This window comes from Neltuma alba, unplaced genomic scaffold (genome assembly GCF_004799145.2).
Source record: "Neltuma alba isolate B1F8T4 unplaced genomic scaffold, ASM479914v2 tig00011439_pilon, whole genome shotgun sequence".
NCBI classification, from domain to species: domain Eukaryota; kingdom Viridiplantae; phylum Streptophyta; class Magnoliopsida; order Fabales; family Fabaceae; genus Neltuma; species Neltuma alba.
The window spans coordinates 559,536-586,765 of record NW_021636121.1 but is presented as its reverse complement, the minus strand read 5'-3'; the positions used below and the strand labels follow the sequence as shown (position 1 = coordinate 586,765).

Below are 27,230 nucleotides of genomic sequence, written 5' to 3'. Positions count from 1 at the left end.
AAGAGGAAAACATAAGTTTGAATTCTAAAAAGTATATTTTGTTGAGAGAATTTTAATCTTTTACGCTATCGGCTCGATAGCAATTAGTCTCAAGGTTAAAGTAACTTGAAGATATTCTGAATTATATCAAAAAAGAAAAAAAGAAAATGAGCAAATCCCCTGAAATAATAAGAAGGGGCCTAGAGGGGGAAAAATGACATCGTTTGGATAAAGTAGATAACTAATGAAGAAACTTGTAAGGGTAAGAATTCAAACACTATCAAATTAAAAAATGTGAACACTTGTATCGCAATTCACAAAGAATCTAAACACTTGTAACAATCGCATACAAAAACTACTAAATGCAAGGCATTTGGACACTAATATAAGGCAGGGGATCCAAACACTAATTCTTGTTTTTAGAAATAACACAAATGAATTTAGCAATATGTTATATCTTCTTGTGATGGATAGAAGGACTAACTTATCCAACTAGGATGATAAGGAAATATTAGGAAAAGGTGATAGCATATAAATTGTGGGGTTTGGATAAAAAATAATAATTAAAATAAATAATAAATAATCGCCTTCATCTAATCATCAAATTGATGTCATATTCCCTACAATTTAATCCTTGCTCTATAATGTCACTCAACCTTGCTTTAATGCTTGATGCTGTCAACATGAACAACATTCTCCAAAATATTGCGAGACATTTCGTCCATTTAGTCATTGAGAAGATTAAAATAGTGATCATTGACAGAAAAGTTACTTTCATGGAAGAACCCATTGATTCATTCTGGTTTCCTAACCCATTGGTTTGTTCTGGTTTCCTCCATTCTTATTCAATAACTCCACAAAATCTCAAGCAGAATGCTGTAGAGGAGATTCCAAGGGGATAGGAAGCACTCTTCTTATAGCATCTTTCAACGTACATAATTGATTAGCAGCATGGTACTGCATGCAGTTATGTGGACATTTTGGATTGAAGCTAAGGTGGAGCGGAACGATTTTCCACAAAGAGCTGATGCGATTATGTTGATGAATATTAAATCTACATATAAGACAAGTTGTGTGCTCAATTGCTTCAAGCAACAATTCAAATCTATAACCATTCATTTATGGATAACTACCTCATTATCACGCGTTCTGCCCGGATCCCCACATGCCCCATCGTCATTGATGTTCTCTCCTGTTTTTGGTTTGTAATATCAAAAAAAATTTTAAAAAAATGAAGACAAAAAAATAAAGAAAAACAAGAACAAAGAGCATATGTTATGAAATAAAAAATAAACAAAAGAAAAAAAAGCAGAGATACGCAATAGCAACAACTTTGTTTATATTAAAGAACATATTCCTCAAAATATTGCTTCAATTTAAAGTAATCCAACAAGTAAATGACATCAAAGTCATCAAAGCAAAGATGAAGTTAAATTTATGGGAGAATTACAATAAGGTCCTAAAAAAAATAATTATAAAACAAGTCCTAAAAATTGTTATTTCTTTTTTGAAACTTGTTATTACATGGTTCGTAAGTTGTTATTAAAACTTTTAGTAATTTTTTTAAGATCTCATTATAATTCTCTCTAAATTATTTCAAATGATTCACAGTCAAAGTGAATTTTCCGATAAGCTGCAAAAGCAAGAATTAACTTTCTAACTATCTCTTATTTATAATATAAAAAATAAACAAAATTATTTTCAGAAGATGACACAATCATTATGCATTAAATTGTTTATATATGTCTGGATAAGAGGAGCGCATTTTGCAAATGAAATCAATTTCTGTTAAAAAAAAGTACGCTGCATTTATTTATTTTTGCATAAATGTTAATCCAATATAAAGATATTAGTATAATTCAAACAGAACAAAATTTTAAAGAAATATAAAAGATTTTCATTTTACTGAGCTTTTTACTGTGTTCCTTCTTCTCGGGTTTGAATGGTAGAGATACACACACACAATAGAAATAAAATAGAATGAGAAATAACGGTTTATATATACTAATTATCTTTTGTTTCTTTAATTAATAAAATAAAACGAAATCACTATTAATGAATAATAATATTCCTTAATCCAAAAATAATAATGTTACCTCTGACATGTTTCTTATATTTCTATAAATAAAACATTTCACCGAGTTTTAAGAGCAGTTGATAATTTTCACTTAAAATGTCTCTACAATAATATAAAAATTACGTACTTCCTACTTAAAAATAATTAATGTATAAAAAAGGATAAAGTGGAAATTACTAACTGTGAATTACAAATCATTCTTTAGAAAAAAAAAGAGAATTACAAATCATTCATGCTCCTCTTCTTACCAACAACCATAAAAAAAGTGATTTCATGCATTTCATACAAGTAGTGACAAAACTCATCTCATATATTTATTTCGTATATTATAAATTATTTCTAAAAGCTAATTCAAACACTAATTCATTTTATGTTTGTTGCAATTACTTAGTTCTTAAAGCTCCTTTTCCTTTTGAAAAAAATACCAATGAATTGTGAATTATTTCTTCTGCTTTCTCACATTTGTTACCAAAAAAAATATGGTTATGTATGGATTTTACGTAATTACATCTCTTAATTACCTACACGGATAAGCAATTAACATACAACTATCATGTCTGCGTTAAGTTCATGCTTTAAAAACATTGAAACAAACTAAAATCATATTTTCGTTAAAATACTTCTTCAATTCGCTAGGACACAACGTAAATGGTGATTTATATGTATAACTAGTAATCTTTTTTTAAATTTGTCTTAACACAACATAAATAATGATCTATGTATATACCTAGAAATTCTTTCCAATTTTGGTTAGGCACAGCACAACGTAAATAGTGATCTATATGTATAACCAGTTAACATTTACAATTTTGTTTTAACACATCGTAAATAGAGATCTATCTATATAATTAATTAGCAAACTTTTCCAATTTATTTTAACCCAGCGTAAATAGTGAGATATATATGTATATGCACTCTTTTTATCCTATTTATAGGACAGAGAGAGAAATTTTTTTTTGTCATATTTATAGGATAGGGAGAGAAAATTTTTTCATATAATTGTACAATTTTAACATTTATTTATTATTGTGTTAATCTTGTTTTAGGAGTATGGTTTATATTAAATAGCAATAAAATTGAAAATTATTAAATTTTAAAATAAATTTAATAAAATTTAATATTTTTCTTGATTATGTAAAATATGTTAGAAGTGACGACTAAAAAGTGTACATATATATTGTTTGTGTCTGTGTACCTAGCAAGCTTTTTTTTTTTTGGGGGTATTTCTAAGCTGTAACATCTCCTTGCACCATTTGAGAGAGTGACTAATGTCAACGAGGATAAGGAGCTGACGAAGAAGCGACATTGAAGTGAAAGGTACTTGTGTTTAACTGAGTATTTTTAATACTCTTCATATTTAATATAAAACTTAATTAACTAATGATAATCTTTTTGCCGTCAAAGCATTCAATTAAATCAGGTCCTAATTAATTTGTAGTTCAGGATCGATCTAGGTCATTACTTCCAAAGAGCAAGTTGTGGGTTTCTTTAGATAAAAATTTAGGTGATAAAAAATGCAATAAATTGGATCTAAAGTAAAATGCAAAATTCTAATTCTAAATGAAAGATGCAAATGTCCTAAAATCTATATAAAATTAAATTAAACTAAATGAATGCAATGCAATTTTGGGGGGATTTTTTGTTTGAAGATAGAAAATTAAAATGATAAATGAAGAAAATTGACTAAAGAGCAAAGAAAATTAACAAGTGAAAATTGAGAAGTTTCTCTTCAATGAGGTTAGGGGTGAGCAAAACCGAACCGTAACCGAAAACCGAACCGAACCGAATTTAATTTCGGTTTTTCGGTTCGGTTATTTCGGTTTTCGGTATATTATTCGGTTTTATTTTTTAAACAATTCGGTTTCGGTGTTCGATTCAGTTAGTAGAAAAAAAAATTCGGTTATAACCGAATAACTGAAATAAATATATTATAATTTATATTTAATAAATATTATTATAATAAATATATATGTGGGTATATGTGAACTTTTAAATATATTTATATTCAATAAATATGATTATAATAAATATTATTATAATAAATCACATTGAATGATGAATATTTATTAATTAATGGTTATAATTGTGTTTTATATTTTTAATTTAAAATTGTTTTTCATATTTATATATTTCGGTTAATTGGTTAACCGAACCGAAATTTTCAGTTAATTCGGTTTCGGTTAGTTTGATTATTCGGTTTCGGTTCGGTGTTTAAAATTTACTCTATTCGGTTAATTCAGTTATCACCGATAACCGAACCGAAAAACCGAATGCTTACCCCTAGGTGAGGTAGAGGGGACAACTTAGGATTTGCATGGATTTAACCTTCATGACCCTAATTAGTTAATTAGACCAAAGGGAAGTGATAAGAGAGTGGAATTAATAAACTTAATTACCTACTTGAAACAAAGGGACCCCTCAATTTCAAAAACCCTTAAACTATTAGAGAACTCGTAACAGTATAAGGTTGGTTGATTAAGCTTATTAAAACCAGTGAAAAATAACTCAATTAATTTTGGAAATTATGTTTGAAATTATCCAATTAAACAATTAGACAATTAACCAACTTAATTAAACAATTAAGAGGCAAAATAACCCAAATTTTGCAATTCAAACCACATTGATAATTAAACTCATAATGAAAACTCAATTATAAATTCAATTAACAATGCAAAGGTTCTAAACATAAATTCCAACAAGTATCTTGGCACAAATAAGATCCAAATATCAATTTAATCCAAGAATAAAATTGACAATCTAGAACTAAATTGTCTCAACAAAATTACAACTTGAACTCATTTAAAACTAAACAAATTCAAGTACTTGAATTAAAAAGATAAATGGAATATCACTCCCTTGTGGTCTTCAAGTGCTAGCCCAAGGCTTTAGTCTTGCTTCATGCTCCTCCCAAGTTGCCTCCCTAACAAGCTTAAGCTTCCATCAAATTGCCTTCTCCTCCAAAATTGTTAAATGCTACGGCCATGAATTGATGAAAGGTGATGATAATGTGGAGGTGGGAGTTGGATCGCCTCAAGGAAATGGATGTGAGAGAAAGATGGTTATTCAATTACTCATCGGTTGCGTGACGTGAAGGAGGGGAATTTATGGGCCTTGATATTAGCCATTGGATTGTGCTTAGATTCCAAGAAACAATCTTGCACCATTGGATTTCCTATGTGCCCTTTTCTTGACCTACAAGAATTTGAGTGCATCCATTAATGTAGATTATATCCAAATATAATCAAAAATTAAATATTAAATCTGCACAAAAATTAGGCAAGAAAGTGCAAAACTTTCTAAAAATGATCTTTCTAAAAATATGAGACTTGTTTTCAAAGAAATAGAAAAATTAATTCCAAGTCAAAAATAGGAAATCACAAAATATCTATATTTTTAATTCAAAATCTCAATTTTTATGCAAAATCCAAAAATCAACCAATTAATCCAATAATGTATAAAAAGTTCATTTAAGCTCAAAATTATCATTTAAATCCTAAATATTGTGGGATAAAATATATAAAAATTGGGCTTTATCAACTAATTTAAGTCAGTTAAAAATGTTAATTAAATTAGTTAATATGATTTTTTTTTTCTAAAACACTACAATTATTTTTCTTTTTTCCTTATCTCCCTCTTCTATATGATTATTATTGAGAATATCAATAGAGTTTATTTAGAAAAAAAATTGATAAATATAAGAAATAAGTCTTACATATAAGATTAACATCAACTCTCAAATTATGTTATACAATAAGGACTGGAGTATAATTTTAGGGCATATCTCTGGATTTTTTTTCACTCTTCAAATGATTTGTCATGTCCTAAGTTCTTGTGGAGGATTTTTGTAATTTTTATTTGATTGATTCATGTTTTCACAAAGAATGCATGTAGTCAAAAGGAAAAAAAAAAAATGTAAGAATAAAGTATTAATTCATCATACCAAAAAGCTGTTGGCTAAGATAATAAGCTGTCTTATTCTCGTAAAGAAAAGAGCACGAGTTTAAATCGCAAGAAGCAAATCATATCGTTTGGATAAAATGGATGACCAATGAAAAAACTTGTAGGGGGTAAGAATTCAGACACTTCCAACATAAAAAATGTGAACACTTGTATCACAAAGAATCTAAACACTTGTAAATTCATATACAAAAACTTCTAAATCCAAAGCATTTGGAAACTTATATAGGGAAGGGAATCCAAACACCTGTCCATGTTTTTAGATACAACTAAAATGAATTCAGCAATATGTTATATCTTCTCATTATGGGTGGAAAGACTAACACATCCTACTACAATGATAATGAAATGTTTGAAAAGATAATAGCATATAAATCGCTTATGTTCTCTTGCTTTGCAGTGCTTTTTATTTGTAATAACACAGAAATTAAAAGAAAATGAAAACTAAAAAAGTGAAAAAAAAAGAAAACGAAAAAGGAACATATGTTATGAAATAAATAAAAAGAAACAATAGAAAAAACGGGAGCACGTATTAGCACTCTGTTTATATTAAAGAACATATTTTTTGTAAAATTATATTTCAATGTAAAGTAATCCAAAAAGCAAATGACATCAAAGTCATCAAAGCATAAAGATAAATATATTTCTAGTCATTCACAGTTGAAGTGAACTTTCCAATGAACTGTAAAACAAAAATTAACTCTTTAATCATCTCTTATATTTAGGACATCAAAATAATAAAAATAAATATCAAAGAATGACACAATCACAATGCATTAAATTGTGTACATATGTCTAGATAAGAGGGGCGTATTTTGTGAATGAAAGAAAGAAATCAGTTTCTATTGAAAAAAGATAAAGTACACTGCATTTGTATTATTTTTGCATAAATGTTAATCAAGCAAAACAAAATTTTAAAGAAATATGAATTATTTTCATTTTACTCAAATTTTTATTCCATTTGTGAGTCATTTTCACATGCCATTGGGCTTTACCAAAAGCCCAACCAAAGTTACAACCCATCATTACGGGCCTCTGACTGTGTTCCATCTTCTTCTTTGGGTTTGAATGGGGGATGTATACATACAGCAGAACGAAATAGAAATAAAATACAATGGGAAAACACTTTTTATATATGTTAATTGTCTTTTGTTGCTTTAATTAAGCAAACAAAAAAAATAATGAATAATAATATTCCTTGATCCGAAAATAATAATATTACCTCTGACATGTTTTGTGAAATGTTAATTTGCATATATAAAACATTCAAAAATTTAGTTAACAGTCTCTGTTGAAAACTTAATTGATTAAAAAGACTTAAATTTGAACGAGCACAACTATGATTTATGAGTGCAATTTTTCTTTAATTGTGTATAACATATCATTACTGATGTGCAAAAATCATCAATATAGAAGTTATTTACATATAACGAAAGATGTTGTTGCACATACAGAAAAGAAGTTACACTCACATATCATAATTACATATGTTCAAATTTAGGTCCTTTTAATCCATTAAGTTTTCAAACAAGGATTTTTCTCCCAAATTTCTCTAAAACATTTCACCGAGTTTTAAAAGTAATTAATAATTTTCACCTAAAATGCCTCCACAATAATACCAAAATCGCTTACTTCCTTCCTACTTAGCAAATAATTAAGGATTGGTAATGTATATGGAAAAAAGGATAAAGCTGAAACTAAAAAGATTGTGAATTGGAAATCATTCATCCTCCTCTTCTTACCAACCACTATACATGCTTTTTGCACTTAGGGAGAAATTTGCAAAACCCAAAAACACTTAAAAAAAAATGATTTCAAGCAAGACAAAACTCTTTTATATATTTATCTCGTAGATGAACCCCAACACTAATCCATTGTGTTTGTTGCAATTAATTAGTTAGTTCTTAAAGCTTTTTTCCTTTTGAAAAAAATACCACTTATAATTCTGAATTATTTCTTTTGCTTTCTCACATCTGTTACCCAAAAGAATATGGTTATATATGGATTTTACATAATCACATCTCTTAATTACCTACATGCATAAGAAATTAACATTAGGTACATACAACTATGATGTCTGTATTGAGTTTTGTTTTAAAAACGTTGAAACAAACTAAAATCACTTTTTTGTTAAAACGTGATTTTTACTTGCTCTAATGTTGCTATGACACAACGTAAATAGTGATTTATATGCGCATAATTAGCAATCTTTTTCAAAATTGTCTTAACGCAGCGTAAATAATAACCTACACACGCATCCCCCTAGCAATTCTTTCCCATTTTATTTTAACATAGCGTAAATAGTGCTCTATATGCATACCTAGCTAACTTTTCCAATTTTGTTTTAACACATCGTAAATAGAGAATTAGCAAACTTTTCCAATTTTATTTAAACACAGCGTAAATAGTGGTATACTACCTCCAGTCCTATATATTAGAATTATTTGAATATTAAATTTATTCCTAAATATAAAACTTTAATCTACTTTGTCTCTCAAATTTATAATAGATTTTTTAAAAATATTTTTATTAATTGTAAAGGATTCTCATTAAATGATAGTTGCAATGCATATAACTAAAAAAGATAGTTTAGGATAATTTACACCTATTTTTTATAATCAACTAACCTAGCTAATTTTATTAATTTCTCTAAATTAATTATATAGGTTTTATATTATGAATTGAAAATAGTATGTACACATGTGTGCGTGTGTGTGCGGGGTTTTTTTTTTTTGGTGTGTGACTAAAACTTTTTTGTATGTGTTTCTAAGTTGTAACATCTCCTTGCACCATCTAAGAGAGCTACTAAAAGAGGATAAGAAGCTAGCCAAGAAGCCATATTGAAGTGAAAGGTAATTATGTTAAGTATATCTATTTTTTAATATAATTTTAGGGCATATCTTTGGATTTTTCCCCTCTTCAAATAATTTGTCATGTCCTAAGTTCTTGTGGAGGATTTTTTGAATTTTTGTTATATTTTTATTTGTTTGATTATTTGATGTTATGGCCGATGAATCCATGCCTACACTTTTTGCTCATGTTTTAACTAAGAATACATCAAGCCAAAAGTTAAAAAATAAAAAAAAGGTAAGAATAAAGTTAAATTATTTATCAATTCAAATTGATATATTGTCTTGGTTTTGAATTTGCAATATTTTCTTAGTCTAATATATATGAATTTTTTTTAATGTTCCAAATTATTGAATAAATTTTTTCTCAAAAAATTATGGGATAGAAATCGGAAAAAGATAATAAAAATAATTTAATTTAGGAAAATATTTAAATCAATTTTCTTATATTTATTATGTTAAGTTCTTCATTAATGTGTCTTTTTTTATAATTATAAAGTTAAAATATACTTTTAGTCTTTTAATTTTATACAAGATTTCAATTTGATCTATTAAATTTTAGAAGTATATTTTTAGTTTTTTAATCCTAAAACCATTAATAAAAATTGATGATAAATGTTAATAGAATATTTTCAAATGTTAACATATTAAATTCAATTATCAAAACAACTATAATTATTGTAAAAAAAATCATCATTTAAAATTAACGATTTTATGATAAAAAACTAAAATTATATTTTTTAAAATTTTTAAAATTAAGGAGCCAAATTAAAATCTTATTTAAAATTAAAAGAATAAATGTGTATTTTGGCTTTATTATAAACTATAACAAAGTTCTTTTTACACCTACTCAAACCTTCCTAACCCTTAACCCTTCTCGTAGATGACTACTCACACACTCGGTCACAGCGCCCGCTTTTCCTCAGCCACGTGGGAATTGATCCCCAACCTCCTCCATAGGGGTGGGATAATGCTATTTGAGTCAAGCTGATCGGTGTGGAGGAAAGTTTGGCATAAAAGCCACAGGCAGAGAAAATCTTTTTGATAAAAAAAAAATATTTAGATGAGTTAAATATTGGGATTTTATCAGATCAAGATATGCCTTTAAATTTTGAGAGTGATTTTATAGAGGTATTTATAAATTACTCATCAGTAAAATCTTTATATCGACTGCGGGATCTAAATTTATAAATTTATAAATTATGAGTTGACTCCTTACTAACTAAGTGATATTGCTGACGAATGGAAGGGTGAGAAAAATTTTAATTACAGCATGTGGAAAATATTTCATGAAATAGGCAAATGGTAGTTGGGCTCGATTTCGTTCAGTCGCACCTCATTAAAAGCGCGGCAAACGTTTATCCTGCTTTCATCATCGCAATGAAAAGCCGGTCCTTTTCCCGGAAAAAAAAAATTATGATTTTGATCTGGCTTTGATAGTGAGGGGCCGAGACCCAAGAGGAGCTGATCAAGCAGCATCATGGCCCCAATTTTGGTGTCGGTATCTACTCCCTCTCGGGGTCAATTTTTCGCTTCTTCTTCATGGACCCTTCTTCCCCATCCCACATTCAATAGCGCCCCAACAAGTTCTTTCAATGGCAGAACCACTCAAACGAGGCTCACACCTCCACTTCGAGCTGCCCTCGTGCGCGTCCCGGCGTTGGAAGGAGGTGCCGCCGCCGCTGCCGGAGAGGCCGAGGCTAAAGCCACGACTCGTGTTGCAAATGCTTCTGTATATAGCCCTCAATTTCTTGCCGCCAAATATGGGTCGAACCCAGTCAAGGTCTTCTGTTTCATTCCTAAATTTGTGCAAAGGATTTGGGATTGACGCATTGGGTTTGAGAGTTGAATTGACTCCTTTTGTGGTTTAATCAGGTTGCGCGAAGGGCCCTGCAAATTCTGATTGCGCTGGCTTCGTTTTCGTTGAAACTATTGTTAGACCAGAGAAATGGGGTGGTTGATCGGAATAAAAGGCGCCGTGCGGCCGAGTTGAAGAACTTGTTCACGAGGCTAGGGCCGACTTTTGTGAAGTTGGGTCAGGGTTTGTCCACAAGGCCTGACATCTGCCCACCTGAGTATCTGGAGGAGCTCTCTGAACTTCAAGTACTTTCTTTTCTTTCCATTTAATTCAACTCGTTTTCACTAGATGAATGTAAAATCTATGAAATATCAATACCTGACGAACGGAGTCATATCATTTCCAATGGGTATTCGACAGTATTTGACATGATAAATCTTAGTAAATTTTGTCTTCTAATTACTGGGTGGTTGATATTTTGGAAGACATGCACAAAGTTCAATCAATGAAGTCAAAATTTATACAAAGTTCAATAAATGAAGTGAAAATTTAGTCTTCTATAAGGAATTTAAGATAAACTTTTTGTGCTAGTATCTCATATCTGTGTGAAGAAGTGGGATACTTATGTTTATGCTTGATGACCTGACCACTTCTGTGCTTGAACAGGATGGTTTGCCTATGTTTCCTAATGATGAAGCCTTCTCGTGCATTGAGAGGGAATTAGGAGCATCTCTGGACTCGCTTTTCTCTGATATATCTCCTTCACCCGTAGCAGCAGCCAGTTTGGGTCAAGTCTACAAAGCACAGCTAAAGTGCTCTGGGAAGCATGTGGCTGTCAAGGTGCAACGCCCTGGCGTTGAAGAAGTTATAGGATTGGACTTCTACCTTATCAGAGCTCTGGGATTTCTCCTAAATGATTATGTTGACATAATTACCACTGATGTTATTGCCCTTATTGATGAATTCGCATCCAAAGTATTTCAAGAGCTCAATTATGTGCAGGTTGGTTCTTCTCTCTCTCTCTCTCTGTTTTTTTTTCTTTTTTTTTTTTAATACAACAACTATGAGAAAAACCATACAGAAATTAGTTCAGGTTCTATGAGCATGAAACTCAACACCTTTGTCAAAACACAAACACTCTGCAATGAATAATATGATTCAGAACCAATAAAGTGTTAGTCGGATGATATTTTCAAGCTTTTTAATATGAAACTGACTAATATGTATAAAAGGAAAGTAAATAAATAGTGTTTATACACCATGGGTTAGGCGTAGTGGGGATCCTACCTACTTTTATCCATACACATATCCCTCCAGACCCAAGCAGGTAAATTTTATGGCCGTAGAGGTCTGTGAATTTTGCCCACATCTGTTTAAATTTTGTCAGTTGGCAAGCATTTGGTGATTGCAGCTTTTGTTTTTTGAACCAGAGGTGGGGGCATGGTGCTTCCCTTATGCGTCTAACCAAAAACCTAAATATTTACAATTTATAGATTTTATCTATTGGATGTTAATATTGACAGGTTCCTGCAGGAGGGAAAGAACGCAAACAGGTTTAAAAGATTGTTTGCTGACAAGGGAGATATCTTTGTTCCTGATATTTTCTGGGATTATACAAGTACCAAAGTACTCACAATGGAATGGGTTGATGGAGTCAAACTAAATGAGCAAGAGGCCATTGAGAGACAAGGATTAAAGTTGCGGGACGTCGTAAACACCGGCATACAGTGCAGTCTCAGACAGCTACTTGAGTATGGATATTTCCATGCAGATCCTCATCCTGGGAATCTCTTGGTAACACCTGAGGGGAAGCTTGCCTTTCTTGATTTTGGGATGATGAGTGAAACTCCAGAAGAAGCAAGATTGGCCATAATTGGTCATATTGTTCACTTGGTTAACCGGGATTATGAAGCTATGGCACGTGACTACTATGCACTCAATTTTTTGTCACCTGATGTTGATATATCCCCAATTGTACCAGCACTGAGAGACTTCTTCGACGATGCACTTAGTTATAGTGTGCAAGAACTGAACTTCAAGACAGTAGTTGATGGTTTGGGAAATGTGATGTATCAATATCCATTCAATGGTAAGATATTTCTACCTTTTTCATAGAAACACGGTTGTCATTTATACGTACATTTGAGAAATGTTGAAAAGCACTCACTCGGATGGTGTTATTAGTTATTTTCCCTTTTTGCTATAACAGATAGATTTAGAAATGAAACGTAACTAGTTTTTTCAATTTTTGTCTCCATTGTTTTGAAGAGTGTAATTATGAACTTCAGAAATATTGACACCATTATTACTGCACTTCTATGTAGAATCTGATGGTTTGACATTATGTTTTGGCAGTCCCAGGATACTATGCATTAATATTGAGAACTCTCACTGTTCTTGAAGGTCTAGCACTTTATGCTGATCCTAATTTTAAGTTACTAGCAGCTTCATACCCATATTTTGCTAAAAGGCTCCTAACAGATCCAAATCCATATCTTAGAGATGCTCTTATTCAGTTGCTTTTCAAGGACGGGAGGTTCAGGTGTGTATACTACAAGTATATCGGAGATAAAATTATAACTCAGGATTCAATGTTGAAGATATTTGTATTAAAAGATCTTATATTTCAAAATTATTCTAGAGAATTCTAAGAATAAAAATTTTAATAGTGAAGCCAAAATTTTAAATTACGAAAGTAAAATTTTGAACTGGGATAAAAAACTACACTTATATTGTAAAACTCATTCTTTTTAACTATTCATGTAGTTTTTCCTTTCATGCTTCTTAACTACTGTTTAGGAAATGATTTTTCAGTTCTCACAGTTAGTAATTTAAAAATTTAAAGTTTGTCGGCATAAATATCTTCAAAAGTCTCCCTTTCTTAAATGTATACGTTAATCCTTTGAACTTTCAATTTAAGAATAATTTGGTGTTAGCGTGCTAATATCAGTTGATGTGGTCCATTGCAGATGGAATAGGCTTGAAAACCTACTGATTCAGGGGCGAAAGGACAGAGATTTTTCTGCCAAAGAGTTCTTACAACCTGTCCTGAAGATATTGATGATGCCAGACGGTGAACATCTGAGGACTTTGGTTACCCAAGAGGCTGCTCGTGTATCTGAAGCTTTTGTTTTAAGCACTATGTATGACACATACAAGTCTATTCCCAGATTTATGAGGTCTCTTGTTTTCAATGGGAATGCAAATGGACCCCTCACGATATCTGACACTGAAATGGATAGTATCATAGAGCTAAGAAACCAAGTTCGTCGGGTATGGGGACTTCTGTCCTCTGATGATATTGATCCATCTTTTTTGCTACCTATACTAGAGGTAATAGCCATCTTTTTGCTGTACAATTCGTTTTTGTACTTTGCTTGCTGTGCTGTCTTCTGGTTCTTTCCTTTCCATTACTACTAAATAATCTACATTATTAAATTAACTATAACGTCAAGGGACCCATATGGCCACTTCTATAAAAGGAAGAATGCAACACATTTCTATGAAGACCTTCGTCATATCATTGAAAAATAAATCTAAAGTGATTCAGTTTATATACCCATTAGAGTGTTGGTGATGCCTAGATAGAGAAGCTACAACTATTGATAGACCTCACTGGCCATGGATATATTTTGTGGGGAAGGGGATGAAGGATAATGAAGCAAGTGACTTCAAAATTGAAATACAGGTTCATGAAATCATCATATTATAAATGTAGCCCTGAATTCATTTTCATCCGTATGCCTTGTGATGTAAAATGGAAAGGGCACACTCAGAACACTCTGAAATAAAAATAAGGAAATCTGAATGAACCTATTTCTAGGCTGTCTTGTAAGCAGGCATAGTCCAGCAGCTAAAACACCAAAAACAGAATGAATACTTGTCCAGGATGTCAGTAACTGTGCAACCCAAAAGAACTAAAAAACGCAAAGAAAGAAGTTACAATCTGAGGAAATGAATTAGTAGATTTAAAGTATCTTTATTTATTTGTTGTTGCAATTGGATTGAAAGATGATTCAACTTTTTTGGATGATGCAATGATACAACAACTGATGTTATGTATGAACAGGTCCTTCAACAACAAGAGTCACGCAGATTTGCAAGGCATGTTGCTGGTGGGGTCACTCAACGTCTTGCGGCACGCTTTCTGCAGCAATTACTTCAAGCTCAAAAAACAACTTCAACATAGATTTTGTCATTAGAAACAGCTCTTGGCAGCAAAGGCATGTATGTTATCTATATTTTTCTCAACATTTGAAATTAATTTAATTGATTGGTTGACCTATACAAATAAGGAAAGAAAAAGAAGATTTAATTCTGTTCTGCTAATATACCTATTATTTTTCTTACCATGTTCAAATAGCAACAATGCACTCGAATGAATGCTTCTTTCCTTTTGAGTAAAATAAGTGGGGGACTAAGCCAAAAGCAACACAACAGAAAACATCAGTTTGGGGGCTATTCCTATATCTCTAACTTCCCATTATTTCTGTAATAGTTCTCTAACCCGAATGGATGGTTAGAGATTAACAACACAGTTTGAGTTCATGTCGTTCAGAAGATTTACAGGATTTGCAGTTTAGCAAGATCTCTTCGTAAGGTCTTTTTCGATTTCAGGTGAATGTCTCTGGTTCAATCACTACTCTTGTTTTGAGGTTGTAAGTGTAAATAGGACCGGTCGCCCAGAACGGGTTGAATTGAATGCTTAAAAAATTCTCCAAGGATGAACGATAAAATAAAAGTATTTGAACTAGAAAAACAAAGTAAAAAACACAAACACTGAATATTAAGAGATGAAGGGATGGGAGAAACGAAACAAATGAATTAATCTTAGTTCAGTTCTAATCATGCAAGTCTATGTCCAGTCTCCAAAACTTATTATTTGAAAATTTTCTGTACATGCTAGATTTAATTTATGTTCTAGCAACAGTACAACAGTTGATCATAACTTTGATTTGAAGGTTCTCTTTTTGTGTACACCTGGAGTCAATCAATCTACTCAAAGATCCCATTATTCTTAAGTCTCTCGGTAAGATAAAAGATTTATGATCACAAGTTGATCATAAAATAAACCTCGTAAAGGCTTGGATAAAATACAATTGTAGTTGGGGTGGCTCTAAATCCATGGGTGTAAATGAAAATGGAAGTTTTAGCACTTAGTAGCAATAAATCAGTGTCCACCTATTTAAATTATGATTCTTTTTATTGTTTTTAAGAGTATCCATTATTTAAGCAAGGAATAGAGTATTTAATACTTTTGTAATAAAAAAGTAACTTAATACAAAATTTGTAGTATCTACCCCAACATGAAAGCTTCAATAAACAAATATCCTGAAAATTGCTAAATCACAAATCATGATGAGTGAATTTTAAAATTTCAAAACAAACCCTTTTAATATTTTGGAATTTTAAATCCTTGCAAAATGGTATCATTGTCTCTGTACTCTTGGTGATTACTTGCTTAACTATTGACTACTATAATTTTGTTATTGATGGTTTTTGTTTTTAGAGTTTTGGTGACTATTCTTACGTAGCTATTAACTACTTTAATTTTGGCATTAACTACTTTTATTTTTAGAACTTCAAACTGTTTTTGTATAATAAAAATAGTTAATAGGGAGACTAAAATAATCAATCGCTAAATAGGAGTATGTAACACCCTACTTCTTCAAACACACTTTTAACATTCTATGATGCAAAGATAGAATAAGTGGGGATAAAAGTGAAAAAACTAATTTAAAATTTTAGACAAAGATAATTTGTTTCTTATGTTTATGGACATCACTATAAGAGAGATTGTTTCTTATAAAAAGGATGGAGGGAGTAGTAATTAAAGAATCAAATTCAATAAAAGTGTTTATAATGCTAAAAATAGTTTCAAACCAAACAATAAATTATCAATCAAAATATAATGCTTCATACATTAATAATCGAATCCTCCACATATTCACAATAAGAATCCCATGAGTTTTCCTTTTTTTTTTTTTTTTTTGGCCCCCCGCACAGCATTCTCAACACATTCGGAGTTTCGATTCCGTAAGGATCCATTACCATCCAAAGATTTTGCTAGCAGTAACCTCAAATAGTTCAAAAAGCATGAAATCATTGAGATAGCTCTGACTCAATATGCATCCAAAAAACAAAGAGGCCCTATGTGTATAACAACATAGGTCATTAAAGCACATGAAAGTAAAACAAAGGTTATACAAGAGTACAAGAAGCTTCAACCCTTGGACAATTTCCCCCTGCTAATACTGCCAGGGCACTCCCCTGAAAAGAAAGAAAAGTTAGAAACCATATATAATGTGAGACTAGGCTCATTTAGAATAGCTTATAAGTAACTTTTTAATTGTGATTTATAGAGTGAGAGATAAATATATGAGAAAAGTTGTTTCAGTTTATATGAAATATGTTTATAAGTGATTTTTAACGCTATGCCAAATAGAGCATTAAGAGGGAATTTGACAACCCTGGGAATCAATTAGAAAATTGTTTTCACGTAAGTCGGGACAATTTCTTTCACATGCAACCATATGCTAATGAGAGTGTCAAGTGGTTTTTGAAAAACATACTTCTCTGGTCTTATTTATAGGATAGAGATAGAAGATATTTTTTGGTCCCATTTATAGGACACTGAGAGGAATTTTTTTGTATAGATGTACAATTTTACTCTTCATTTATTTTTATACTGACTTTGTTTACATGAGGTATAACGTACATTAAATAGGGATAAAATTGAAAAGTTGTTGAATTTTAAATGAGTGTTAATAAAGTTTAAGGTTTTTCTTAGTTTGTATGAAATATATTAGAAGTGACTTATAAATAGAACTGGAGGAGTATAATGCACACATACGTTTTATGCTTTTCAAAAACTATCAAATGTACTCATCTAGTCCTATTTATAAGACACTTATAACATATTTTACATAGATAAAGAAAAACCTTAAACTATATTAATCCTCTATTAAAATATAATAACTTTCTAACTTTACTTTTTTTAATATAATCACCTTTTAAAAAAATAATCATTTACACTATAACAAATGAAGGATAAATTAATGAAGTGACTTATAAATAGGACAAAAAAAAAATTCTTTCTCTACCCTAAAGATAGGACCAGAGGAGTAACTAGTTTAACCTCCTATCAGCATCACTATATTCTGCTTGAAATCTTTGATTGAACTCATAGGCTTAAATTTATCCATATGACTAGTTACTTATAAATTCAGCAATTATACGATGTCACTTAGCTAAAGGCTACATATCCCATAATGGGTTCAAGAGAGGTGTCATTGCCTACGGGTGAATCCTGATCCCAAATTAGTATAAGGAAGCACACTGAGGCAATACTAACAAGGCTAACCATTAGGCTCCATATATGGTGGCGTATGGTAATAAAATTGTCTACGTATATCTTAACATTCACAGTTCTCACCTCATATAACAACAACAATAATTATCATCAATATTATTTCAGTCCCTAATATAATAGTTAGTTTGACTTTCAATTTGGTCCTAAATATAAAATTCTAATCTACTTTGTCTCTCATTTTTATTTATTTTTTTTTCAAAATAATCTTTGTAGTAGTTGCACATGTTAAAGATTTCATACTAGTTCTAATTAATACACATGATTAGTAAAGATATTATAGGGAAGACAACACCTATTTATTATAAATAATTAACTTAACAAACTTTCTTAGTCTACTCAAATTAGTCAACTAGCTCTTATATTGAGGACTCGAGATACTCCTCCGGTCCTTATTATAAGACCCAATTTGACTTTTTATTTGGTCCTAATTATAAGACCCAATCCATTTTGTCTCTTATATTTATGCATTTTTTTTTCAAGATAATCCTTCTAATAATGATAGTTTTAGCCAATATACTTAATTAGCAAGGATATTTTAGGAATGACAACACTTATTTATTATAAATAACCAACTTAACTTACTTCTTTAATCTCCTCAAATAAGTCAATTGGGTCTTATAATTAGGACCGGAGGAGTAGTATCATAACATGATTCAAATTAAAGTTCACACATAAAGTTCAATATATGTGCATTACATAAATCAACATCAACCCGAATCATAAATCAAAATATACCCCACAAGACAATCGATTTCATTAAAACACACACACATTTCATGACTTTATAACGTTTAAATTCATTACTACTATATAAAAGATAGAATCATTTCTTGTTTATGATACATTATGATACGATGTCAATAAAAAAAAGAATCATTTAGTATTTATTATTCATAAAAAAAAATAAAAATGTTAAATTCTATGATGTTGTACGTTTTACAAAGTTATGTGCGTCTATTTTTTAAAAAGAAAGATAGAGACAGCAATATTTCCGCGCAATCCGCTGGAACGTTTCAAGTTAATTATTATTCGTGTATCCAATCTTAAATGGAAATTCACAAAAGTATTGATCATAACGGAAGCATAAAAAACTTATAAATAATAATAATAACAACTTTTGAACAATATATGTTAAAAAATATGTCAATCCTTTATCTGTTTTGTTCTATTGGAATGCTTCTTTATATGTTTTTAAAACATAGATACAGCTACGAAATTGTTGATAACATTAAAAAAAAAAAATCCAATTAACGTAATTTTAATTTCTCAGTTTTCTAGCGTTTTTTTTTTTGAAAAAAAAATACCTAAACATTCCCGTTCCCATTACTATATATAACCAACATATCTATAGTCAAACTACACACACACACACACACACACCCATTGGCTTCCTTCAGGTTCAATACAATTAAAAAAAAATTCAGACTGTTCCCCTCAGTACGTAACCATGTCGATCACATTCTTCATCGCTCTCATTCTTAGCATATCCTTCTATACAAGTAATGGTCGAGAATTAGTCACTCATGATATGAAACTGGAGGTAAAATTACCCTTAATTCCCAAGGTTTTTGATTAGTTTATTCTATTAATTATAATCTTCTCTTGTGTATATATGTAATCTTATGAAGTTAATTGTTTGTATTGTTTGATGCAGAATGGTGAGAAAAATGACAATATTGTTGATGACTCATCTGCAGAGAAGTTTGTTCTAAAGAATGATGGAGATAAAGGGATGAAGGATGGGTTTGAAGCTAATATTGGAAAAAAGGATAAGATCAAAATTACAAGAAAATATGAGGATCTTTTTGTTAAAGCTTCTAATTGGGCTGCGAGTCACAGTGAGATGAAGGAGGAGAATCCAGAGTTCAGTGTGGACTATGAACCAGTGCATGCGCATCCTCCTCATAACGGCGCTTAAAATAATAAAGGATTTAAAGAAAGTACTGAAGAATAAGCTCTAGTTATGTATTTGTATGACTGGGATAATGTCCTTAAAATTTATCCTCTTTGAGGGAAATTCTCTTTCTTTAAATAAATACACATCTAAGTGAGGTTGATAGGTGTTTTTCTTTAGAACTAGAACGGTTCAAAACGGGTCACCTATAACACCCACTCGATTTCTAAATAATACTCGCTCCGGTTCGTGGTTTTAAGATAGTTCTCGTCTTCTCAGCTTACCATTCAGTTCAAGACGGCTCGATTCGGTTTAACCCTTCAAACAATTCATATGAGGTATAATGCTTTTTAGTTGACCATTAGACCGGTTTAATTGTCTGGTCTAGTATGGTCCGACTTTAAAATTATCTTAAATCCTTGATGGTCTCTTGGCCTTTGCTTGCTTTTTTTTTTTGGAAGAAAAAAAGTAACCTGCTAAATTACATCTACCGCACATAGAGGAAAGCGAGTTGAAAAGGATTTGAAAAAGTTTGCTAAGTGATTTAGAAAGAAGTGCGCAACGGAATAATCCAGTATGCAGCTTTTAGGCTTATTGCCTTTAATAAGTATTCAAAGAGTTGGGGGAAGAACTGGAAAGGAAAAGGGAAAATTAACATGGTAATATCATAAAAATAAGGAGAAACAGTAAATAAAATGAAATATATGTAGCTATAAAATATTGAAATTATCAAAAAAGGGAAATATATATGCTTTCGACCGCAATAATTTTATATAATTTTTAGTTTTTTTATAATATGAAATCGTGTGATTATAATTTTTTTTGGTGCTACAAAACTTTTTAAATTACCTACTTACTACTTTTTAACTCCAATAATTTTACGTATTTTTAGATAGAATGTTTGCAAAATTTTAATAATAGAAATAAATTCAAATTTTAAACAGTGAACATGTATTAATGATTTTCCTAAATATAAACAATTAATTTGAAATTTTTGGGCCCTAGTGATATAATCTCTTTCTTTTCGCACAAAGGTTATTTAATCTTTTTAAAAACTTCAATTATAAAATATTTGTAATATTTTTATTGTTATGATCTACGAATAATTATTTTTTAATTAACTTTTTATTATGTTACAAAAAATATTTTTACTCATAAAATTATCTATCTCTTAGTAATTTTTTTGTTGTGAATAAGTATCCTCTTATTGGAGACAATTTGGTTCACGGAATTATAGGGCACTTAAGATGGGTACATCTTTCAGCACAAATTCAAAGCTTAATTTGTTGCATTGTGAGAGGCTAGTTCTTTTCATTAGACTCAATCTTTATTAGTATCTTTTAGTTAATTAATTCATTTTATGCCCTGATAATGGGAGAGTTTTTGGGTAACAAAGTGGGTAACAGAATAAGAGAGATGTTAAAACTACAGTTCTTCCCTTAGCTTAAACAGAAGGAAAATCTGCAGCCCTTTTGAAGTTGATGAATTTCGGAAGATAAGCCCAATTTCTGGTGGGAGAAACATATAATAATAATGTATTAATTAAATTTGACTAATAGCAGCAGAGGGCTGTGACAAATGTTAGCCCAAAAGGAAAAATTTGTGGACCTTTCATAATGATTACGCCCCTTCTTTGAGACTCAACCTTCTCCTTGCTTCCTTTTAATCTGCAATATTGCATATATAATTAGCATCCAAATATTGAAGGACAGCAACATGGGTCAATATGGATCAATATATCTACAATATATATAGATGACTAAATTATATAAAATCTTCATTAATTACCTAAGAATCATCTACAAATGAATTTTGTAATGTTTAAAATTTAATAATAAACTCTCTTAAACTTTCACATTTATGCAGATAATCCCAAACTACTGATTTTATACTCTTTTAAATTTTATTTTTCTACGCATATAACCCCCCAAACTGTATGGGTCATATGTAGATAAACTTAATTCTTAAATTTTAAATTATTTATAGATCAATAACGAATAAAATTTATAATTTTATATTTATCTTCATAAATGTGAAAAATTAGACATGTTTATTATAAATTTTCAAAAACTAGGGAGAAGCTACATTTATGTGTGTGTAATATGACATAATTTAGGGGATAAACTGTTTGTTTCTTTATAGCCACAATAACCATATGTTGTGGTTAATCAGATCCAGAAAATTAACCAGAAAATTAATGATTTGATGATGATTCATCAGCAATAAATTAGAGAAATGAGATTGAGAAGATAATTAAAATGAAATCGAACGTACCCATGGCTTTTCTGCAGATTGAGAGAAGAACAATTAAAATGGCAAGACCTGCTAGTACTCCCACAATGATAGCTACAGATTTCCCCACCTGGTCATTGTGAGAGGAATCTGCACAATGTTCCATGTTCAGCACAACATAAAGCATTCAACGTTAGTCGTTTGTACTACATGCTCACCTACTTTCTCTCCACTACATGAGGGAACAAATATCTGGCTTAATATTATTGTTAATTCTTAAAATTTGATTTCTTTTTAATTTTAGCTTTTGAAATTTAAAATGAGTGGTTTTTTTTTCCAGAATTTTAACTTTATTATGGTTTTGATCCAAAAAATTTAATCTCATTTTGATTTTGACCTTTGTTTTAGAAATCAAAATGAAGTCAAATCTCAAATGCTAAAACCAAAATGAGATTTTAGAAGCCAAAATCACTAGTTTCAAATTTTAAGTACTAAAGATGGTATTGACCCTGAATTTAATACTTTAATCCTTAATATAAGTGTTATTCAATTAATTTATGAATATTAAAAAATTAAATAAATTAGTTAATTATAGTAAATGTGTCATGATCTCTCTAAAATACTTCTTTGCAACATTATATTTATATATTAGCTTATAAGTTAGATAAATTAGTTAATTAGAAAAAATTATAAATATGATATATATAAAGTGAATTGGTATTTTATATATGGGACCAAATCTAACTCTTTAATTAGCTCTTATGTTAGGGATCAGAGGCCAATCTTCCTTCAATTCCAAATATATGAGTTATAGTTGATGAGTTTATTTTTGTCTTAAACCTAATACTTCAATTTACTTAGTTTCTCAAATGTGTGGGTATATATATAAAACTATCCTTATTAATTACACTTGTTAATGGAGGTTTTTTTTTTTTTTTTAAATCAATGGGATGGTCTCAACTTTCATTATAAATGATTAAAAGGGGCATTTTAGATAAATCAACACATATATTTGCATATGAGTAAATTAACTAATTTTCTTAATATTTATAGACTTTAGATAACAAAATTAAATCCCTGAACATGATTTTTCCTGTCTATACAAAATTTGAATCAACTACGTTCTTTACCAGGCAGGCATACATCTAGCTCCTTTTTTTAAATCCATGCAATAATTATTTGTGTGTGTAACATATATACACACATATATATGACCCGTCATTAAATCTAATAATGCGATGCTTCAAATTAAATTTATACTTTTTGAAAATTTTCGTGAAAATTTTGAGCATTATATTGTGTGCGGGTAGTGGAGAAGTTGGCGGGAGAATATAGAACTTTTGGGCACTTGGGATTAAAAGATGGTATTCTCATTCCCTATTATCTTCCCCTTTATCGGGCTTTATGCCCTATCCTTGCATGAAAAGAATAATAGAGATAAACCCTAAAACTGAGACCGATCAACTAAAGAACAGAACCCATGAATAGTAAAGAAAGACGAAGACGGGGAAGAAAACAATGTCAGAAACAGTGACTTTCCCAAAAATAGATGAGAAGCATATATTCTCAATGCTTTGCTTTAAAAAGGACTACTTAGTTGACGATTATGTTTGACAATTATTTTTAGTACTTTCTGCCTCCTTCCCTACTTTTCTTTCTACTTCTAATTTTGTTTTCCTAAATAAACTTCGTGGTGGGCCTTGTGTTGTATGGGGCATAAGAAGATCAGAGTCTACTATTTATTTGATTGCACATATTGGTGGCTTTTTTTAATCAGATAGTTTGTAGCAAGATAAGAAAAAGTCTTATTGAATTGCTATGAAAACTAATAATGATATATATATATATATATATATGATAATGTAGGGTTTTAAAAATACAGCAAGAGTATAAAGTTCGGGTAATTGAATGAGGATGTTGAAATAGATATGTAGTCATAAAAGAAAAGATAATATTCATAATGAATATGCTTAGAGTGTTTTAGAAAAACATATCATATTAACTAATTCAACTAATATTCTTAATCTACTCAAATTAGTTAATTAGGTCTTTCATTAAGGGCTGGAAGATTATAAACAAGAGTTGGAGTGATGTCTATCGAAAGATAAAATGATATAAAAACATTTGAAGTGATTCAGATATATATATATAAAAAGAAGGTCGTTAGAGATATTGGTGAGGAGGGTAAATCAGACAATTTGACGTACTGTAAAAAGGAGATGAGAAAATAGGGGAGAAAACACTCCATGTAATTAGTGATCAAGACCTTTTGATTAACAACTTATCTAAAAATTTGGTTATTGATAGAATACAATTACCCAGTTATAACCAACCTAGGTAGTAAGGCAGGGTTTATTGCACCGTTCACAAAGATATTAACACTTCCTTTTTTGAATGCATAGTGGCCTGAGACCTAGTTTATTCTAATATACAACTAATTCCTTCTTGATTGATCTAGGCTGATGAGTTTAGCTATTTATAATTAACAAATCTAGCTGGGAGGTTCAAGCGTACCAGTTCAGTCACCGGCAAAGCAAACCCAAAAAAAAAAAAAAGCCTTTTGTGTTCGTTTTTCCTTAAGTCCTCTTCAACTATTGTACTGAAGAATGTTATATATAATTATATATGACGACAATTACGCACGCATAACCTAAGTACGCACCAAAACAACTGGCTACAAAGTAAAAGCATAAAAGAACCCAGGAATAGAATACTTCTGAAAAGAAAATGCCCACTTTCTCACCAATTTTTTTTCACTTTTTAATTAATTAACTATACACGTGCCATCTTAACTACATCAATCCCATTACCGTATTTTTATCACCTAATTAAACTATTAGTTGATTAATTCTCCTATTTATTTCAACTCTAAATATGAGATGTCAATTTACTCTGTTTTTTAAATTTATATTTATTTCTCTAAAATATCCATATTAATTTCAAGTAGTGAAGGGTCTTTTCATAATTCCATCAAAGTTAGTTATAATGTGTATTCTTAGAAAATGTATTATTTTAAAGAAACTAACGTACGTTTATTATAAATAATTAAGTTAACTAATTTTTTAATATATGTAAGTTAGTTATTTAGTTTTTATACTAAGTATTGGACTAAGGAAACCACCAGCAAAGAAGGAAATTATCAGAATAACGAAAACAAACCCGGTTCATTGTAGTAGCCAGAAGCCCAGTATCTAACATAGCATTGTCCCAAGAACACATCCGCCGCACCAGCAGATCCACACAAGCTCTTCAACTTCCCTACTGCATCCGCAAGGCAAGACGAACAATCCTCCGAACTCAAATCCCCTAAGCACTGAGCAAACCCTTCCACAAAACCTGACTTGCTAACCCGAAACCCGGACGCTGCCTGGAGCTCAGCCAGCACGTCGTCCCGGCGCCGGTAAAACTCGCTGTCGGTCGCCGACGACCTGCTGCACTTCTTGAACCTCACGTTCGTATCAGGCTTCCCTAAAAAATCAAAGTGCTCGTATCTGATATAACATCCTTCAAGCTGTAAAGAAGCTCCAGTAGCATAAGGGCAAATTATGCCTATCTGATTAATACAACTTGCGATACACTTTGAACAATCCTTTAGTTGTAGGTCACCCCTACACTGATATAAGCCAAAAATGGTGGAATCTGAAGAGCTTGAAGTGGAGTTTCCAATGGCGAAGCTATTGTAAGTGGATTGAGATGAAGAACTTGAGACTGAAGAGAGGAAGGAAGTGAGGCTAGACTCGAAGTCTGAGTTGGGTTGGTATTTGTCTTGGGAGCAACCTCCATAGATGAATCTGTGAGGTTGGTAGGCGAGGGAGAAAGGGATTATTGCAGAGAAGAGGAAAAAGAAGAGAAGAAGAAGAACAAGAGAAGAAAGGTTAGGAAAGAGAATGATTGATATGTCATTAATGGAGTTTTTCTGTTGAAGGGGTTTCAGCAACATCTTTTTAGCTTGGTTTTTCAGCAGTTTGATGCCTTCTTTGCTTGATAAAGACGATATGCGTAGAGAGAGAGAGAGAGAGAGAGAGAGAGATCAGAGTAGCTGGGTCTTATTTTGGTCTTCCTGAGTTTTCATGTGAAGCCCTTTTTTTTTTCCTCTTTTTTGAGGGCTGCAGGGGGGAAAAAAAACAAAAGAGAGTCAAAGAGGGCACAAACAGGCCCTACCATTCATATCGTTAGACAAATATATTATTTACCTATTTGTCTGGGGAAAAAATGAGTAAAGGCTAAAGTATCTGAAAATTAAATCATCAATTTAAGTCAAAGAGGGCGCAAACAGGCCCTACCATTCATATCGTTAGATAAATGTATCATTTACCTATTTGTCTGGGGAAAAATGAGTAAAGGCTAAAGTATCTGAAAATTAAATCATCAATTTAAGTCAAAGAGGGCACAGACAGGCCCTACCATTCATATCGTTAGATAAATGTATCATTTACCTATTTGTCTGGGGAAAAAATGAGTAAAGGCTAAAGTATCTGAAAATTAAATCATCAATTTAATAATAATAGGCCTTAAAACATTATTCTAAAGAAAGAGGAGTCGTATGTGCATATCGATTTAAGTAATTGTAAATATTATAAATTTAATGACGAAAAACACCCTTTTATGCTGCCTAATTTACGCCGGTTAGTGCACCAACAGTATAATAAATAAGGAGGTGGTATTTTTGTAAATGACAATATAATATTTAAACTTATTATAATCACGTCCAATGTTATTATTACTTTTTACATTAAACATTAACCCAATCGTTGTAATTTTAATTAAATGGCATCGATAATTATAGATAACCAGTATTTTTAATCTTTACACCGGCCTATCCCTTGCCTTTTCGTTTCCGTAAAGTAATGTGAACTTAAACGGTCACCAGTCATATCTTGTCACCATCTATTTAAGCTCAGAAGCTAACTGTCTTTCTTGTTCTCCACCTTATTCGTCTACTACCACTAACAATCTTACAATGGTGAAACAGCAGAAAATCGTCTCAACTCATCCTTTGTCTCCCCTCTCCCCCTCCCCACCACCTTGTCTCTCCTTTCCTACCTTCCCCCTCACCCCCTCCTTCTTCCCCG

The 27,230-nt window shown here is 30.9% G+C and overlaps 2 protein-coding genes across 3 annotated transcripts; one reads left to right on the top strand and one right to left on the bottom strand.

Annotated features, from left to right (window-relative positions):
- Positions 1-10,321: 10,321 nt before the first annotated feature.
- On the top strand, positions 10,322-14,951 carry LOC114713611 (protein ACTIVITY OF BC1 COMPLEX KINASE 3, chloroplastic). Its single transcript, XM_028898282.1, has 7 exons — positions 10,322-10,645; positions 10,738-10,965; positions 11,327-11,662; positions 12,194-12,749; positions 13,016-13,202; positions 13,630-13,993; positions 14,730-14,951. The coding sequence occupies exons 1-7, from the start codon at positions 10,343-10,345 to the stop codon at positions 14,847-14,849; spliced, it is 2,094 nt and encodes a 697-aa protein (XP_028754115.1). The 5' UTR covers positions 10,322-10,342; the 3' UTR covers positions 14,850-14,951.
- A 6,392-nt stretch (positions 14,952-21,343) lies between these two features.
- On the bottom strand, positions 21,344-26,212 carry LOC114713613 (plasmodesmata-located protein 8). 2 transcript variants are annotated; one of them, XR_003737354.1, is made up of 4 exons: positions 25,318-26,212; positions 22,201-22,308; positions 21,535-21,593; positions 21,344-21,434 (listed from the first exon to the last, which is right to left on the bottom strand). XR_003737354.1 is itself a non-coding variant. In XM_028898284.1 (3 exons), exons 1-3 carry the CDS (start codon positions 26,096-26,098, stop codon positions 21,589-21,591), a joined length of 894 nt encoding a protein of 297 aa, XP_028754117.1. In that variant the 5' UTR covers positions 26,099-26,212; the 3' UTR covers positions 21,344-21,588. The 2 variants fall into 2 exon arrangements, 1 of the variants encoding a protein (XP_028754117.1); XM_028898284.1 differs by having other exon boundaries at positions 21,344-21,593.
- Positions 26,213-27,230: the final 1,018 nt, after the last annotated feature.

Coding starts and splice junctions, on each gene's coding strand:
- LOC114713611 (XM_028898282.1), top strand. CDS start 10,343: ATGGCCCCAATTTTGGTGTCGGTATCTACTCCCTCTCGGGGTCAATTT. Junction 11,663..12,193: donor AAGAGCTCAATTATGTGCAG/GTTGGTTCTTCT, acceptor AGGTTCCTGCAG/GAGGGAAAGAACGCAAACAG. Junction 13,203..13,629: donor TTCAAGGACGGGAGGTTCAG/GTGTGTATACTA, acceptor GGTCCATTGCAG/ATGGAATAGGCTTGAAAACC.
- LOC114713613 (XM_028898284.1), bottom strand. CDS start 26,098: ATGTTGCTGAAACCCCTTCAACAGAAAAACTCCATTAATGACATATCA. Junction 22,309..25,317: donor TGGCTACTACAATGAACCGG/GTTTGTTTTCGT, acceptor AACATTGTGCAG/ATTCCTCTCACAATGACCAG.